Source organism: Lepisosteus platostomus, chromosome 2 (genome assembly GCF_059453375.1).
Source record: "Lepisosteus platostomus isolate fLepPlt1 chromosome 2, fLepPlt1.hap1, whole genome shotgun sequence".
Classification (NCBI taxonomy): domain Eukaryota; kingdom Metazoa; phylum Chordata; class Actinopteri; order Semionotiformes; family Lepisosteidae; genus Lepisosteus; species Lepisosteus platostomus.
The window spans coordinates 12,044,060-12,061,407 of NC_142612.1; the positions used below are offsets into that span (position 1 = coordinate 12,044,060).

A 17,348-nucleotide genomic window follows, 5' to 3' on the forward strand; every position below is an offset into this window, starting at 1 on the left:
TAGATATTTTTAGTAGTCGACTTTCTTTGGAGTGTTATTTTCTGAAAATGATTTTAGTATTTAATTTCCTAGCGCAGGCAACAAATCATGTATTACAAGTTGTGTACTCTGTTGAAGATTTGTGAGTTGTATTGTCAGCTTAGGAGGAAAGACACCAGAGTTTTGTTGTACTCATGGACTCTGGTAATCTCATTACAAAGAGTGGTACTTTTGTGTTCTGTTTAGTAGCTCTTATTTACATTTAATATTCTATTTATGTAAAATTCCCAGATGCAGATTTGATTATCCAGTCACCAAAATAGTTACATAAAAAGATCCTGCATAATTTCATTTCAGTCTGGTTCTTCCCGATTTAAATTTTTACACTTCTTAAAAGCTGGATACCAGCTTACAGTAATTATGATACATTCTGAATGTTTTGAAAATATAGGTTGTGCTATTTAAAATCAGCCCCGTGGTCCCTGTATTGTGCTATATGATTATGTGAAAAAAACATTTTTAAAGGAATATTGCCATAAGTTGCATAATTTGAGGTCAGCCAATTATGAAGTAGAGATTGTTGAGTTTTTCTTTGACGTTTTGACAACTGTTAAAAAGGGCTGACTTTAGTGGCCAAAGGGCTGACAATAATGGCAAACTAGAACCTGCTATGTAAAGCAGAGTGAGAATTTTTTTTTTACTGTAATAAATAGGATGATAAAAATGGGGGAAAAAAGTATTGTATTTAAAAAGCTAAGGAAGCACATTAAAACTTGATCTGACCCTGATACACTTTGTGCACTTTAAGAGTCCTGAGAGAGCAGCACTTTAAAAGTCCTGAGAGAGCAGTATGTCAGTACAGTATGTTCAGTTTTCTTATTTCCAAAATAGGGTATTACAAGAGAATAAAAGTTATAATGCTACTGTATTTATTTTAAAAATCACTACTTTACCAGTGCACCTTTAAATCAAGTCATATCAGGACATTGCCTGTCATTAGGAAAGTCACCTACCTGTACACATGATAATGAATGTGTCCAGATGGTGTTTTGTTTCCATATTATTGGGTTCATTTTGAATGAGTTCTGACAGCTGTAACAGGTGTCATTGTAAGTATTCTGTCCCAAAGCAACTAACCCTGTTTTGACAAGGCACTTCTGTCAGAGGCCAGTGCTTCCAAAGCAAGAGAGAAACTTTGAATAAAGTTAAATATTTTGATTAAACAAAAGTGAAATTTTCAATAAATATTAAATCCCGTATCATTTTTTTCCAAGATATCTGTCCTGAATCTTTCTTTTCCATTGCAAACCCACATTAGTTACAGTATATAAGTGGTATCCTAACATGATTGGATCATTTTCTACCAAATGGGCTAGATGGGCTGAATGACCTTGTCTAATTTGCAATGTCCAAACTGAATGTGAAGAATGCATAAAACTTCCAACTGTGTATCAACAGTGTTGAAACGGAGACAAATAATATAGCTTGTTTGACTTTTTATAGTGATAAGAATCTCTAAGTTAAATTATTTTAATAGTGTTTCTACAAAGATTAGGAATGTTCTTTTAAAATGCCCAATTATTTACACACATATGTACTGGACTTTGTTCTTGTTGCTGAAGTACTGTATGTTCAGAAAGAGGTGGAACCCACATACTGTATTATCAGACTGTTATCTGTTTTGTGTTTAGAATGACAAGACCGACATGACAGAATTTTACTAGAATGTTTTCTCTGACTTTTTTACTTTCCTAGCTCTTCTTAATAACCCTCAATTCTCATTTTGCTACGGTCTCACAAAAGTAGCCTTTATAAGCTCTTTGGTTACACTAGGCCTTGGTACAAGGTAAATGCACTTGGGAAAATAGTTTTTGACAACGCAGTTTTTACTATGATTTTATCTCATCAGCTGAATATTTTACTTACAATGAACTGACATGTCATGTCCAAGGATTGGTCAAGGTCTAGGAAATGAATCAAACTGAAGCTGTTAGCTGTAGTGTTAGATATCAAAAGAAGAAGATAAACAATCAAACAGTTATCTTATAAAATAGCTGTTGCTAAACTAAACTGTGAAATGAGTTGACTTTCATAGGTCTTCCCATTAATAAGCTTTTCTTAAAGTGATAAGAATTGTGTGATCTATACTGACGCCTGATAAATTGCTTTTAGTTCCCTTTAGATGTCTAGAAAGGTTTTAGAAAATCTATTTACCTGGGAAGTTCTGAATCCACAGCTCCCAAAGCTCAATAAATATTCAGCTCTATTGTGATCTGTAATGGGTACAATTTTAACTTGATCTTCTCTCTTGTGGAAAACTGAGAATATTCCTATTTTCAATATTACAATTGTAAAAAGATCAGTTTAATTGCTTGTTCCTCTATTCACACCACTGATGAAGGTAAACGGCAATTCAATACTATCTATATGTATAAGGGAATTTAGAGTTAATCCATGACTATGAAGGGGATAATCACTTAAGTGATGCATAAAATTGCCAAAATAGGCAGTAATTAAATGAGCAAAGTAGACCACTAAATACGTAGCGGGAATTCAAAGACATGTTTTATAAAGCAGGCCATAACAACATCAATCAATATTAAATTAATTCTCTGGGGTCTTTCCTTTCAAGCATCCCCTTTTAGCAAATGCATAGAATAAGACACAGTGCTCTTGCTGTGTAATTGATTGATTCCATGGGCGTAAATTGTGTTAGACCTGTTATCAATTCATACAATGAGTCTATAAATGTAGATAGCTCTTGCATAATTAATTTTGAGAATGTATTGAAAACAAATGTTACCCAGAATATGATTTCATTTTTATTGGGATGATATTTTTGTAGTCATTTGTGCTTTTAAAGTCATTTCACACTAATGTTTACCCTCTGATGCAGTATGTAGAGTATGCTGCTTGAGTGACACAGCCCAGACTATTTAAGACATGCAGAACACATCCTGTTCTGTAACTGGTTGTTCAGCTTTGATTGCACTCACTTGATTTGATACATGATTATTAATGTTATATACTAACTTTTCATAGTGAGAACAACCTCAGTGTGGTTGGCAAAGCAAAGAACATGAATGTACTATCTCAGCATTTTGTAAGAGTGTACTCAGAAATTGTTGCGTACTGTACTTAATAGTTCAGCATTCAACATTTCTAAAAACCCTTTAAGAAAGAGCTATGCTTAAACCAAATACCACAAAAAAGTTTATGAACTATATATGAAATAGATTCATATTTCAATTTAAAAGTAAATTGAAAAATGAAACTGAGATAAAATTAGTATTTATATTTGTATATTACCAACACAACCATTTAGTTTTACTTGTCCATCAAAAAGTTCTAAATAATGCCATACAGTATAATATTTTAAACGATTTCTCGCATTAAATCTGAGGCTGATGCTTGTAAATTGCCACAAATGTACTGTAGGATGCAGACAAAAAGAGATGTTAAAAGCAAGACATACCATTCTTCTTTTTAAATTTTCACTATAACAATCACAATTAACCTTTTATTGTTTAATTTGCAGTATGAAAAAAACAGCACAAAATAGGTTGAAAAATATTTTTGAGAACTTTGAGGAATGTTTTGCCTTTTTCATGCTGAGATATGTAGGAATTTGAGGCACATGTCAGACTGAGAATATTTATTGGCAAGACTGAAGCCGAAAGGAGAGCAGAAAATGTTATTCTCAGTGACAGTGACTACAGCTCTGATTCTATGGTTTTAGACAACCATGAGGTGGATGAAGGTAGTGGTAAACTAAAGCTTTCAATGCCTCTGCCTTCTGGCAGTGAATTGTTTTTTTCTTGCTTTTGACTTGCAAAGTAATCAACTGCACTGGTAGTTCAATGGGAAAGATCACTAACAATATTTCTTCTACAATATTTGTTCTACATTTAATCACCTTTCTTCTACATTTCAAGAGCTCAGATATGATAATGTATTGTATTTAACATGTACAGATGAATCTGCAGAGCTCAATCAACTACAACATCTAACTTTGCATTTTCTTAATTCTTTGTTTTACAGTAAAGCCAACTGTCATAGATGTTGACATATATGTTAACAGCATTGGGCCTGTATCCTCCATAAACATGGTAAGTGATGACATTTAATCATTAATGTGATATAGATGTGGACACTAGGACATTATAAGAGAACATGTCATTGTGGGGTTTTGTGCAGTTACAAAATGAGAGAGGAACTCCATCGCTATGGTTCTAAAGCCCGAGATGAAATGTTTTTATGCAAGTTTGCAGATCAGATAAAATAGTCTAATTTAGGTTTTTCATTATACGAACAAAAATCTGATCAGTATGGAATCACGTTATATTAAATAAGTATAAAACTGAGTCAGATCTCTGCTTTGGGAATGGCCAAATGAGGGTTCTAATAAATGTATTTTGTACATTTATTATAGCATTGCACAGTAACCTTGTCATTATTTCAGGGTTTGTGACAAAATTTATTTAGACTATTGTATGTCTTGAATTCTTGATTTGACATTGTGATCATTGGATATATTAAACTTGTATTTTTAAAATGTTTATATAAATATTCTTAAAACATACTGTAACACAACGGGGGTTCAGGCGGGCGCCTTTGCCGCATTAGGTCAGCCCCCCCACCGTCGGGGGCTCGAACCCGGGACTCCCGCATCACTCAACAGGGACCCAGCCCGGTGAGCTAAAGAGAGATCTCTCCACAGCCCAGTAGCTGTAGTCCTGCTATCACAGGGAAGGGCGGTGACATCACCGCTCTGGTAAGCCGGCTCTTACACACCCTGATGGCCATAAGCGTTACACTCTCCCCCGCTTAACTCGCCATCCCCAGCGAAGGGCTATTCCACCCCACTTCTGACACCAATGTAACACTACAGTGGTTCAGGTGGGCACCCTTGCCACATTAGGTCAGCCCCCCACTGTCGGGGGCTCAAACCCAGGACTCCTGTGTCACTCTGCAGTGACCCAGCCCGGTGAGCCAAAGAGAGATCTCTCCACAGCCCACTAGCTGTAGTCCTGCTATCACAGGGAAGGGTGGCGACGTCACCGCTCTGGTAAGCCGGCTCTTACACACCCTGATGGCGGTATGCGTTACAATACTAAACAAAAGGCTAGAGTATTAACCTCTTTATAAGAACAGTATCACATTCCAACATATTGTCTGTGCTGGAATAGTGACACTTCCAGTGGCTGAAGGCAAAGCATACAGTATCACTTAACTACTGCATGTTCAGTTATTCCAGCATAAATTTGTCTTCTTTGAATCTTGCTGCATAAATTGCTTCATAATCCCTCCGTAACAGCTACTGAAGATGTAATAATCACATACAGTTAATTAGAGGGACATGTTCAAATGACATAATGTAAAAAAATGTTTTAGCATCATTTCTAGCACTTGTTACAATGCAATGCTAAAACAAATGTCATGACCTCTTGTGCATGTTATGGTATTTGAGCATGTCCCTATAAAGAATTCTGATTATGAAGTCAGCTACTGTCTTGTGCTTTATTCTGACATATAAATAAGGTTCCAGTAGTTTGGTTAGATCCTAATGAATTTAATAGAGAGACAAATGCTGTATGTATAAAGTATTTGGCATGACTTTCTAACTGTGGAAATGGTAACCTACAGTTTGTCCAAACCCACCTCCCCCACTACTTTAGCGAGGACTGATTGGGTGAGTTTACTGCAAGAGTCCTGAGTGCGGGACCTATATACTGTACAGTATGTAGGTGAACAGAAGTGTGCAAGATTAGGATTTAACTTCTGTCCTGAATTTCTGATATAAACACCATTTGCTCTCATTTACATAGACTGAAAGTAATCACTAAAAAAACTCATATCAGTAAATTAATTTTACCTACATAGAAATGTCTCTAGCACGGCAGTATAATCTTGTCAGTGTGCTCATACTGTGTGATGTGTAAAGAAACGCTTCTTGTTTTTTTTGTCCCATATAATCCCAAATGTATTTTTAATTGTGTGCTGAGGATACTGTAGTGTTGCTGATCTTTAAATAGTCTCCTGGGTGATCCGTGCATTTAAGGATTTTGATCCATGTCTGCAATCTGGGCATGATGTTCTCCTCAAACGTGGAATAAATGGAGGTACACATTTAAGAGAGTGCTACCTAGAATAGGGTTGGGATTAGTCTGCAAGGCCTGTTTAGACTTTTGGCAAGAAAATGACTCCTGCTTGCAATGTCGTCAGTCAGTGGTGTCACTCTCCAATCAGTGCTAACTCTCCTGTTAGGAATTGTGGAACTTCCAGTGTGTCATGAGATGAATGGCTTAATGTTCGGACAGGTTGGAGGAGTTTGTCTGTGTCCTCATTCTCTCCCTGCGGTACTGAATTTGTTGCTGTGAGCCAAAATGTAATCATTTGCATACTATTGGCTTAGATACTTAATGTTACTTTTAGTGTTTCAGTACAATGCGTCTGTCAATGTATTTGTTCTAATGGTAGTTTTATGAATGGATAACAAAACAATGTTTAAATTTCCTCTATATTATACAATATATATTATAAATACAGAGAATGGTCAGTTTTCTCCAAATAAATCTTTTTTGAATGATTATGACTGAACTGTAAAATAAAACAATCTAGAAATAATTACATTTAGAATATGATTTGATTAGCAGAACTTACAGTACCATGAAAAAACAAAACACTTGATTATTAAGTAAAAAAATTACATGGTTTACTTTCAGACAAATGCATTTAAGATCTAAGATAGTAAAAATAGAAAAAAAAAACTTTTGTCTCAGCCTTGAAAATTCTTTGCATTCAGAATTTAAATCCATCCTACAACACCTCTTTAAACACTTATCTTGTCTCTTCATTCTTTTCAATTTTCATTTTATGCACTCATACAGTATTACATTAGTTTGCAAACTATCATTGAAAAAGCTTTATCTGAGTGATGGTGAAGGAGAATTTTTTTTATTTGAATTTCTAAATGATTTCTAAAAGTACTATATAGCCTCTATTTAATCTTAGCATCTGTGAAAAACAATTTTATACATATTTTCTGACATTTCTTTGAGAATGTCATAAATTTAATATTCCAGGGAACAGAATTTATTGCTTTGAAGAATTGTAATGGATGTCTGGGTCTCTTTTTCCCAAAACAAGGATTTTTATTGTTCTGGCTAAGGATAATTGTGTCATTTCTTGATGCTCATTTATTAGATTATTTTATATAGATCAAACTCATATTTTTTAGAAATACAAATATAAATTAAAACATAACTGGAGACGTCAGATTTTTCCAAGAATGACTGTAATGTTTAAATGGCTTAATATGAAAAATAATTGATAGATTCTATTTAGAAATATTTAATCACCTTTTCATTGTAAGAACTGCTATTGAAGGGGATAAGACTATGTGTTCTCTTGCATGATGCAAGTTTAATATATTTTTCGCCTTGTAAGACAGGACATTGGGTTCTTTTCTGATAGCTACAGTAAGTACTCCTCTTGTTGTTTTTATTTCAGATGCTTTCCTAAGTATGCTGAATAAGCCATCTTTGACTCTTTTCAAATAAAAGATACAGCTGTAGCTACTCTCTGCACATCTGCTTTCACAATACATCAGAAGAAATCTCAGATTAGCAGCTATGCATTGCCTCTCTTTGTAAACCATTAACCGAGCTACTGTAAGACATAATTAGTTTTAATATGGTGTGTCTATGACAGTGGGTTGAGTGAGAAGTTGATTTTATGACTCATGTACCGTAGGTAAGCTCAGAGGTGAAAAAGAGTTACTGTATGTTTCTGAATTCAGTAATATTCTTGTGAAGGCTGATAGCTAATCTGTTGGTATTTCTTTCCAATATTAGATCTGGTGGAAGGTCTGGGACAGAAGTACTGTATGTACAAAATGCCTCTGTAATCTATTGTATCCTTGTGCTTACAGGTCAGGGTATAAAAGAAATCATCAAAAAGCCATTTCCATATGTTCAGCTATTCAAAGTCTTCTTTTGTTACAATGTAATGTAACTAATAATAATAATAATAATAATAATAATAATAGAAGTAAAATAATTAGTAATTTTACATACTGTAAATACCAACAACAGCATTTTATTTCCACCAAGACTACAACATACTGTACTAATTTGTTAATTTTGTAAGACACAGATTTGTTCTTTGTCATTGCCTTGGTTTTGTTTATTTTTATTCTGAAATTCTAATGTGCTGTATAATTAAGCTGCTTTATGATGTCTTGCAGTGACAAATGAAGATAAATTATTAGGGCTGACTGAATGTGGGTGTATTAAGCTGCTGACCTGTAATTATTTTACAATTTTTTTTAAATGTCAAAATTTTCAATTGTAGTTTAAACAATGTACTGAGGAGATGTGCTTTCAAAATAGGATAAAAATCATTTTCCCTTCTCGATTTGTGATTATTCATTTAAATTGCTTCAAGAGAAGTGCATTTTTGTTCATGTGTATTTTGGGTAGATTGTTTTTTTTTCTGCATAGATTAAAATAAAATGTGAATGAGTAAAACACTAAAAAATCCAAAATGTGATTTTATAATAAGAAAAACTAACAGTATGAGTTTTTCCTCAGTAGAATGATTTGTTGCTTTATTTGCCTTTTTTGCAGTATTCAAATATTTCAAATATTGAATCATTATTATTTTAAATATATTTTTGTAATTCTAGTCTATTACTCCTATACTTTACTATACAGTATTACACAAAATCAGATTTCAGTAGGTTACATGAAATCAGTGCATTTGTACATTGATCAGTATAAAAGTACTATAATTTGTTTCAATGTTCCAGACAGTTTACAGGTGAAAACGTAACTAATAAATGTCAATATTTTTATATAATTATCATATCCTTTATTTTTAGTACAGACAACTTTCTAAGAACCTTTTGTAAAGAACCAAGAGCAAAAATCTCATGGGTATTGTAAAAAAAAACTATTATAGTGTAGATTTTCAGACACAGAATGAAAATAGTCCACAGTTACCATAGTTCTGTAAAGCTAAAGACATTTTGCTGCTTAAAATAATTTCTAGTTAAAACTACTGCTCAAACATGTTAGTCTGAAAAAAGAGTACATGATTGTAAAAAATGCCCATTCCTTTCTTAGACCTTCCTGTGAGCTATTGTACTATCTTAATGTATTACAATTCTCTCTGCGATCAATGTAATGATCGGTTGCACAATTTGCAGTATTTGGAGAACAACTTTGGATTTTCATAAGGATAGCTTCCCTTTTTTAACCCCCACTGCCTTGACAATGTTTTTATTGTGTGCAGTTCAGAAATGTCTTTATTATTTACTTTTGTGCTATACCACTAACATGGTTATATAACAGCTAACACCTTTTCTTTATGCATTTTTTACTTTGTATTTTGAAGAGAATAGACATCCCTTGAAACCTGTTATGCACCAAAGCAATTAATCCGTGTCCTGAACCAGTTGACCGCTGATTATGGATATGTATATGCCACTACTTTAATTAAAATGTCATATTTGATGAGCTGTTTCAGAGGCACATACAGTACTGCACAATAAATATATAGACAATTTATATATTTGTGTCATTGTGATTTTTCTGGAGAAAGACCAACCATATCATAAATAATACATATTTTGTAAAACACTGTTAAGAACTAGTCATGCCCAAGATTCAATATCAAAGCTAGAAATCTGAACTCCAGCAACAATTCAAATGCCACATCATTATTTTATGAGGGAACGTTAGAAGCTTTATTCTTAAAATGAACAGAACACATAACAGAAATCCTTACTCTTATTTGATTAATCTTATAAACCTGGTTTCCTGAAAGTGAAGAGCATCCAATAGCAAATGGGATATTGCCACCTGCAAGACAGAGGAGGATTGAACTTTATATCACCAGTGCTGCCAATTGGCTGGTAGAGAGCATATTGCCCTATCCTGCCTCCTCTTTAGGGGAGGGGGTGGGGTATAGGACTAACACAGCTCTTTCTCTTCCTATTTTATTGACAAACCCCTCAAAGGGGTTGTCATGTAGCCTGAGGAGCTTGGATGCTACTCTTCATTGTCAGAAAACCAGGATTATTGGTGAAGCCAAATATTCTCTTTCATTTTAAAGAGTTATCACCAGCCAGTGGAACAGAAAACCATTGGCATTGAAGGGTAGATGCTTGTTAAACTCCTCCTATGAACCTCCTAGGAACACACAACTGTGCTGTTGAGGTCCTGCTGTAGTGGAAAGAGAAATTGTAGCCTCCAGCTCCAAATGGATATCAGGGAAAGCTTGAGTCTGCTCCTGGTTCCTGCAGTGAAAAAGCAGCAGATCCTGCTGCTGACCTTCAGGTACCTCAGTGAGCTTGGTCATAGTGAGCAAGGCATCAGGTAAGCGCCTGCTACTTTGTGCACATGGCCATATTGGGAGAAAGACTGGGAGTGTGAACAAAAACAAGGGTGCTGTGATTTAGGAGTTGCAAGAAGCAACAGCAATTGTGTTAGCTGTAGGTGCGGCTTTGAGACAAATGAATTAGAATTGAAGGGATGCCAGGGAAGCCTTAACACATGTGAACTTGGAGCAGGAGGGAAGCACAGAGGATGCAACAAGTGTTTTTCTTCAACACTAGTCCCATGGTTATTAGCAAGCCTTAGGCAGACCAGCAGCTTCTCCTTAGCTTTGAGTGTGTAATGTTCTCCCATCTTCCTAAATGGATGTATTTATTAACCTCTTTTTGAGTACCTACAGTACCATAACAAAATCAATTTGGAATGTATTACACAGCAACCAGTGGACTTTCAAGTATGGAGGTAAAAAATTGTCTACCTTTGGGGTACAACAGGTAACAATAAAATAATAGGAAGTATATTAGGCAGTAGTGGGACGTCAAGGAAGAAGAGTGCAAGATTATAGCTATAAATAAGGTACAGAGGTCTCCGTTACTATATTAACCAGATCAGAGTACAAAGAGCATCGAGGAAATGAATGGATACAAGGAACTCACCACACCTGTACCTCTCTGCCTTGTTATCCTACTTGGTGACATGGTCAGCTCCTACTACTGCTACCACAGTAGAGTTACACGCAAGAGCAAAGAGAAAGATATGCTAGGAGAGGGGTTGGTAGATAGCAGAAATGTCTAGGTGGTTAAAAAATCCTTGGATGGGCTCTAGGGAGGGGGTGTGAACGGGTAGAAGGGGTAGAAACAGCTGTTTGGCCATTTGTCTGATCTCAGGAAACACAATTGATTGTGTTGAGTGTGTACAGTAGATCAATCTGGAGATTGGAGTCAGGCCAGCTTCCATCTGGACCACTCATTGTGTGAAGCAATGAAAGAGGAAGGGGAGGAGGCATGCTACACCTATTGTACATGCCCTCAGGAGAAGAGACAGAGATTTTCCACAGGTCTCCCACACTTTGTGGGCAGCTGTTTCCCATTGGTTGGTGGCTACTTCATTAAATAATAGGGAAATAAATTAGGCTCATGCTTACACACATGGAGTTTAGTGTTTCTAAGAATGAAGAACACAAAATGCCGAAAGTGTGAATCAGCCTGAGTTCAGCAAATGCAGAGATAGTTATGTGTATATCCCCGTGCATCAGAACTCAACAAGAGAAAAAATGTGAATGGACTTGACTGTCGGCACGCATTCACTGCTGGTGTTGCAGACTCTCACTGTGTCTGGAGTTACATGTCTCATTAGAGTTTGTGAAGAGAACATAATTCTGCCTATAGGGAGAGCTGTAATCGCCTCACTGAAGATGGCTGTCACAGTAAAGAGAAAGACTGTACATTTTATGGCAGCGCAACAGGCTTTGGGAAAAGCATTTGGTTGCAGGATTGTGTTCCACTAAACCGGGGGCAAATAGAAGAGGCCATATGTCTTCATACATTATTTATTTTATCAAAATTCCACATGGAATTATATTTTTTTCTATTACAAAGTAGTAAATAGACAGGAAAAATATCAAGCTGTGTACTGTCATCGTATGTCTGAGGCAAGTGAGCATTAAAGAAACTTTTACAAAACCATGAAGCTGTTCTACAGTACTAGAAACTGCAATGCAGCATAACATTTATTTCCCCGAAACTAATTTTCAGCTTTTTTAATGGTTACTTGAACAAATGACCAAATTAATCTAGACTATTATGAATCTATCTTTCAATCTCGCCTGTTTGAAAACGTACTGTACAACTGACCTCTTGACAAACTGACAAGGCAACTTGACCAAATTTAAAGCACTATTGTAAGATTTTGATTAAAATGTATTACAACCTTTTAGCCTCTTCTTAAAACTTCCCTGTGAAGACTGAAATAACTTTTTTTAGCTCTATTTTAGTTTAATTTGTAAGAAATTGCTTTCCTTGATTTCTGAGAACTTTGTAAATCTTCTACGTGTGGAAGGTGTAATGGATTGTAGCTTTTGCTTTCATTTGTATTTTCTTCCCCTTTTCTTAATTTACAAGGCTCCAAAAAACAGGTGTTACTATTGCACAAATTTTTAAAACTGTTAGTTATAAGACTTTTCTTTGTTCATTTTTGTAAAGTGAAATCAATTGCTTTATGCTTCATCTTTACGGCAACATTGCCTGGTAGGAAAAATAAAAGATTGAACTCAATACAAACTAGGTAAGAATTTGCATCTCAGACCTGAATTTTATTTGAAATTATCAGCTAGATATATAGAATATCAGCAGAAAGTCCTCAGACACAAAGAAAATGGTTTAAATTGGTTCTTAAACAGTATCTGCCACCATTGTCTGCACAAGATAATGCTTTTTTAATGAAACTTGGTGGTGTAAAAAGGCAAGAACAGAGTTTCACTTTAACATTTACTGTACAACCTCTACAATGAAAATTGGAATATTGTGAATTGATAGAGGACTTCCACTTCAATTTATTATCCACTGTACCTGTCATGTTAGCACTAGAAATGTTCTTCAGGAATGCAGAAAACAGTTCCATTTAAAAATAAAATGTTTTCAAATGTTTTTTTTGTAAGTCTGAGAAGGCAACACTACAAATTTAAACAAAAACACCAACAATCTCCGTTCTAATCTCTTTTGAAAATGTGAACATTGCACGACAGGTTTTGCCACTACAGTAAGTCATATAGTCATTCCAAAAATGAGATGCAATATTTATGATTTAGTGCAAAAAAATTGTAATGATGGATGTCTCCTTAAAAAAGTGAAAATAGCAATAGACATTAGGCCACAACAGCTGTTGCTTGGATTTTTCAATTATAAAAGGCATGTTGTTTTATTGTTTAACTCTCTATGTGTTTCTGAACCTTAAAAATGTGAAGCTCACACATCCATGATTTTTACACATAGCACTGGGAGTCATCTAACCCGCTCTTTTATAAATGAGTCACTAAGGCGCATGTTCTGACCCTGCTAAACAATGGATTCTCCTCATTAATAAAGCCAAGTTTGAAAGACAGCTTTAATGTGCCTGCATGAAGAATGCTATTTTTAAATGTCTGGGTCATTCTGTGTCCTAGGCAACGGTGTGTAGCAGAGGAAATCCTAGCTTTAAAGAAGTAAGTCCTGTGCTTGTGGGAGCCCATCTGCAGTATAATCCCTTTAGGGGTCCACCCACTCATGAGTAGAAATGGTAGAGCAAAAAACACAATATGTAGATCAATTCATTTCTCCTGATGTATACAGTATATGGATGTACAGGGCCTTGAAAAAGTATTTAGACACTTACATAGTTTGCTGCATTCAAGCTTGCAGTCATGACATTTTGAAGTAGCAATTAATATTTGTTGCTGTATATACATTACCTACTCCACATATTTAAAGCAAAAAAAGTCAATGGATAATTAATATAAAATCCTTTTGTTGTGGCAAAACTCAATTAGATGTGAAAAATTACTTTGACGAGCCACGCAGTAGAGTGTGTGCACAGCAGTGGCTTACTGTATGTGATTTAGAATAAATACTGTGCTCTGTATGCCTGTCTCTCTATGCTCCCTCAGACAGGTAGAGATCTTCAAGCCAAGATTCAATTATGGCGACCAAGGGACCTTTGAAAACAACTTAGGGGTGACGTTTTGTAAAAGAAACTTCATGTCCCTGTGTCAACAACATCCCATACACTCCACAAAAGAAAAACATCTCGGGGCCCGCTAGGGAACAAGGTGGTGGCAGTATTACTGTATCTTACAGTATACAGCTGTTCTGCTTGTCCTCAGCATTGACTGGGAAGCTTAACGGGAATGATGGAAACATGCATGGAGCAAAGTACTGGCAAATCTTTGAAGTAAACCTGGGACAAAAAATAACCTTTCAGCAGACCAATGATCCAAAACACAAAGCCATACTGTATCTACACTACACTGGAGTGGCTTTACAATAAGAAGGAGTTAAACCCCTTAAGTGGTCCTCTCAAAGTCATGGCTATTAAGAATCTGTGGAAAGACTTGAAAAACTGCTGTCCATGAGCGATGCCCAAACAACCTGAGACAGCTTGAGCACATTTTTCAAGATGAGTAAGAAACAATTTCACAAAGCCAGTGTGCAAAACTATTAGAGACTTACTGTACTGTTCCTAAAATGTCATGTGGCTATAATTGCTGCCAAAGGAAGTTCCACCAAATGTTGGGTATTTACAGTATACTTCAGAATGCAATCAGCATATTTTATATTTCTTTTTTCTCTTTGTTTTTACTTACCTTTAAAAGTATTTTGAGCATTTACTGTAGGTTTTCATTAATATAATTAAGTGCAATTTCACAGAATGGGAAACCATAGGATGGGTCTGAATACTTTTGCTAGGTACTATATGCATACAATAAACCATACAATAGTTTATTTACTACAATAGCATATAGAAAACTTGATTCTTTGAAATAGATTTATATTGTTTATGCACATATTGTATTTAGGGTTTTCAAAACCAAAATAAAAACCCATAAATTTGTCACTGTTATAGTGGTAAGAAGTTAACACCCGAAGAAGGCTCCACAGCTGAAACATGGTTTCCTTTCTTCTCTTTTCAGCATGGAATAAACCTTTACTTGTTCCTTTGCAGCCTATGCATGCTGACGCAGCTATCTACTTGAACTACAATGTCATAATGCGTTCATTTAGTAAGAAATTGGATTAACAATAGTTTTTAATAAAATGTGTACATATTTTCTTACAATATTATTATAGCAATAGTAAAATGTATGGTTCTAAATTTTTTGGTGGATCAAAACATAAATCCATAAGGATTAACGTATGGATCTGATTGCAGTACAAGGGTAAAATCATCTTGGCTAGAAATAGTTATACAGTATATCTCTGTTTGGGTTCTGTTTTATCTCTAGCTGTTTAATGTCTGCATTAATCTGTTTTTTTTTCTATGTTTAGGTTGGCACTGCAGGATGTTCTAGTATTTAATCTAAAAGCCATGGGAGAAAAGTAGTGCTTTCAGCTTTCTTGTACAATGAAATATTGATGGGACTGAGCATGGTCTTTCAGTACTCCATTAAATAAGTCTTACGTGCAAGTACATTATTCAATCATATTTATAATATCAAAGAGACACCATCACATCATCATCATCTATACAATATTTTATTTGTACAGCAACTAAAGTAAATCCACCGTCTACATTATACAAGAACACATTTCTGGTTATGACCAGTTAGTGCGTGTTCTAAATATAAGTATTATTTGACACAGTCAATACTATGACTCCATGGGTTGTAGGAGTATTGAACAACCTACCCAGCCACATTGTTTAACTCAATATCCTGGATGAGATCCTTGGATCAATTAGCTGCTACTGTAACTATCAAAAGGGTTCGGTGGGCCTCATCTCAGTTGAAACCTCCTACAGTATATTCTTATTTACAGTATGTTCCAGACATTCTGACATCTGACTAGTAAACAGAAAATGCTTAATTGAAATACATTTTTAAAGTAGAATATTATAATGCTTTTTCTTCAGGGAAATATTTAATACGTAATATTACAGATAAAAGGAAGTTTCAGTAGTTTCAGTATATACTGTAAAAATATACTGTATATCAGGGAAGTTAGAAAACTGTAAGTGTAAGACAACGGATATTTAGAAACCTACTGCAACATTTAAGTGTTTATTGTACAGCCTTTAGTAACTAGGAGGATGTACAGTAGATGTTGGTTCTTTTTCTTCTGACTGTGGTGTTTGGTATGCCTCATTAACTAAATACAAATGAATTTCCACTACACATTGATGTGGCCTTTGAAGATTTTCCTTTAGCCACATGCTACTAATGAACCAGATGAATATGATTTAATTGTTGCATACAGAATGGATGGTATTTACATTCTCATATCTTTATGATTTTCCTTTGGGCATTGGAAGACATTTTTTTTCTTGGTTCAATTATAAGCTAGGTTCCTTGGTAAATTGAGATGAATTGGTATATTAAGCACCATAATGAAAAAATATAACTTAGTTTAAACCTCTTTGTTTCACCACTGACTCCTGCAAAATTATCCATTCTTTCTTAGGGGGAAAATGTGGGATGACAAGGTTGAAATGTTTAGTTACAAGCTAACATCTCCAAAGCTGTTTAACAATTTTGGAATTGCTTATTGATTTCCTTTTGCTCTGTCTTCTGATAATCCCCACAGGCTTCCACAATCTTCTCTATTGTCATACGTCTTTGTTTTTTGGCCTTCTCTGTAAATCATAACATTTTTATCTTCAAAGGAATAGGAGCATCTGCAGGTGGTGTCTTAATGCCAAGCTCAATAGAATGAGCCCAAAGACAGCAGAGGTAATCCTCTGCTCTGTGAAGTACAAAGTGGCACTGTAGCCAAGATCCATACCACACCATGGGGAATATAAACTAATTGCAATAAATTCAATTTTAGAAATGACATTATCAAGATAGAGAGCTGTACATCCAAATCTTTTAGCTTTTTTTCCTAGTAATATAAAGAAAAATAATTATCACTGATTAAAAGAACCCATCAGTTTTCCTTTAAGTCTTTATCTACAGTATATATCTATGGATAGACTTTCCCCAGTTTCCCTTCGGAATCAGTAAAGTCCTATCGATCTATCAATTAATCTGACTAGCTAGTGACTAGAGTACTGCAAGATTCAAATTCTGGTGGATATATCTCCAAAAATATTTAAAAAATCCTACGTGGTCTTTAACATTAATTATAAACCTTGAATGCTGCCATGTTTTGTCAATGGTTAGATCCTCCCATATAAAACATGTACCTTGCCAATGTTACATAATTGAATGATTGTTTTTCACTGTGCTTAATAAGGGATGCCATGATACTTTAAATAATTGTGAGCCTCTTCGCACATTTGGATTTATTTATTTACCATAGACATAATTGTCATTGATAATTGAAAAGGCTTAACAGCATT

At 35.0% G+C, this 17,348-nt stretch overlaps 1 protein-coding gene across 2 annotated transcripts in view; it reads left to right on the plus strand.

Moving 5' to 3' along the window:
* Positions 1 to 17,348, plus strand: part of gabrg3 (gamma-aminobutyric acid type A receptor subunit gamma3) — a 201,146-nt gene that overhangs the window by 41,363 nt on the left and 142,435 nt on the right. For both annotated transcript variants that reach the window (XM_088598299.1, XM_088598307.1), the window contains exon 3: positions 4,021 to 4,088. In XM_088598299.1, coding sequence (XP_088454425.1) covers positions 4,021 to 4,088 — 68 coding nt within the window. The remainder of the gene's footprint in view (positions 1 to 4,020; positions 4,089 to 17,348) is intronic.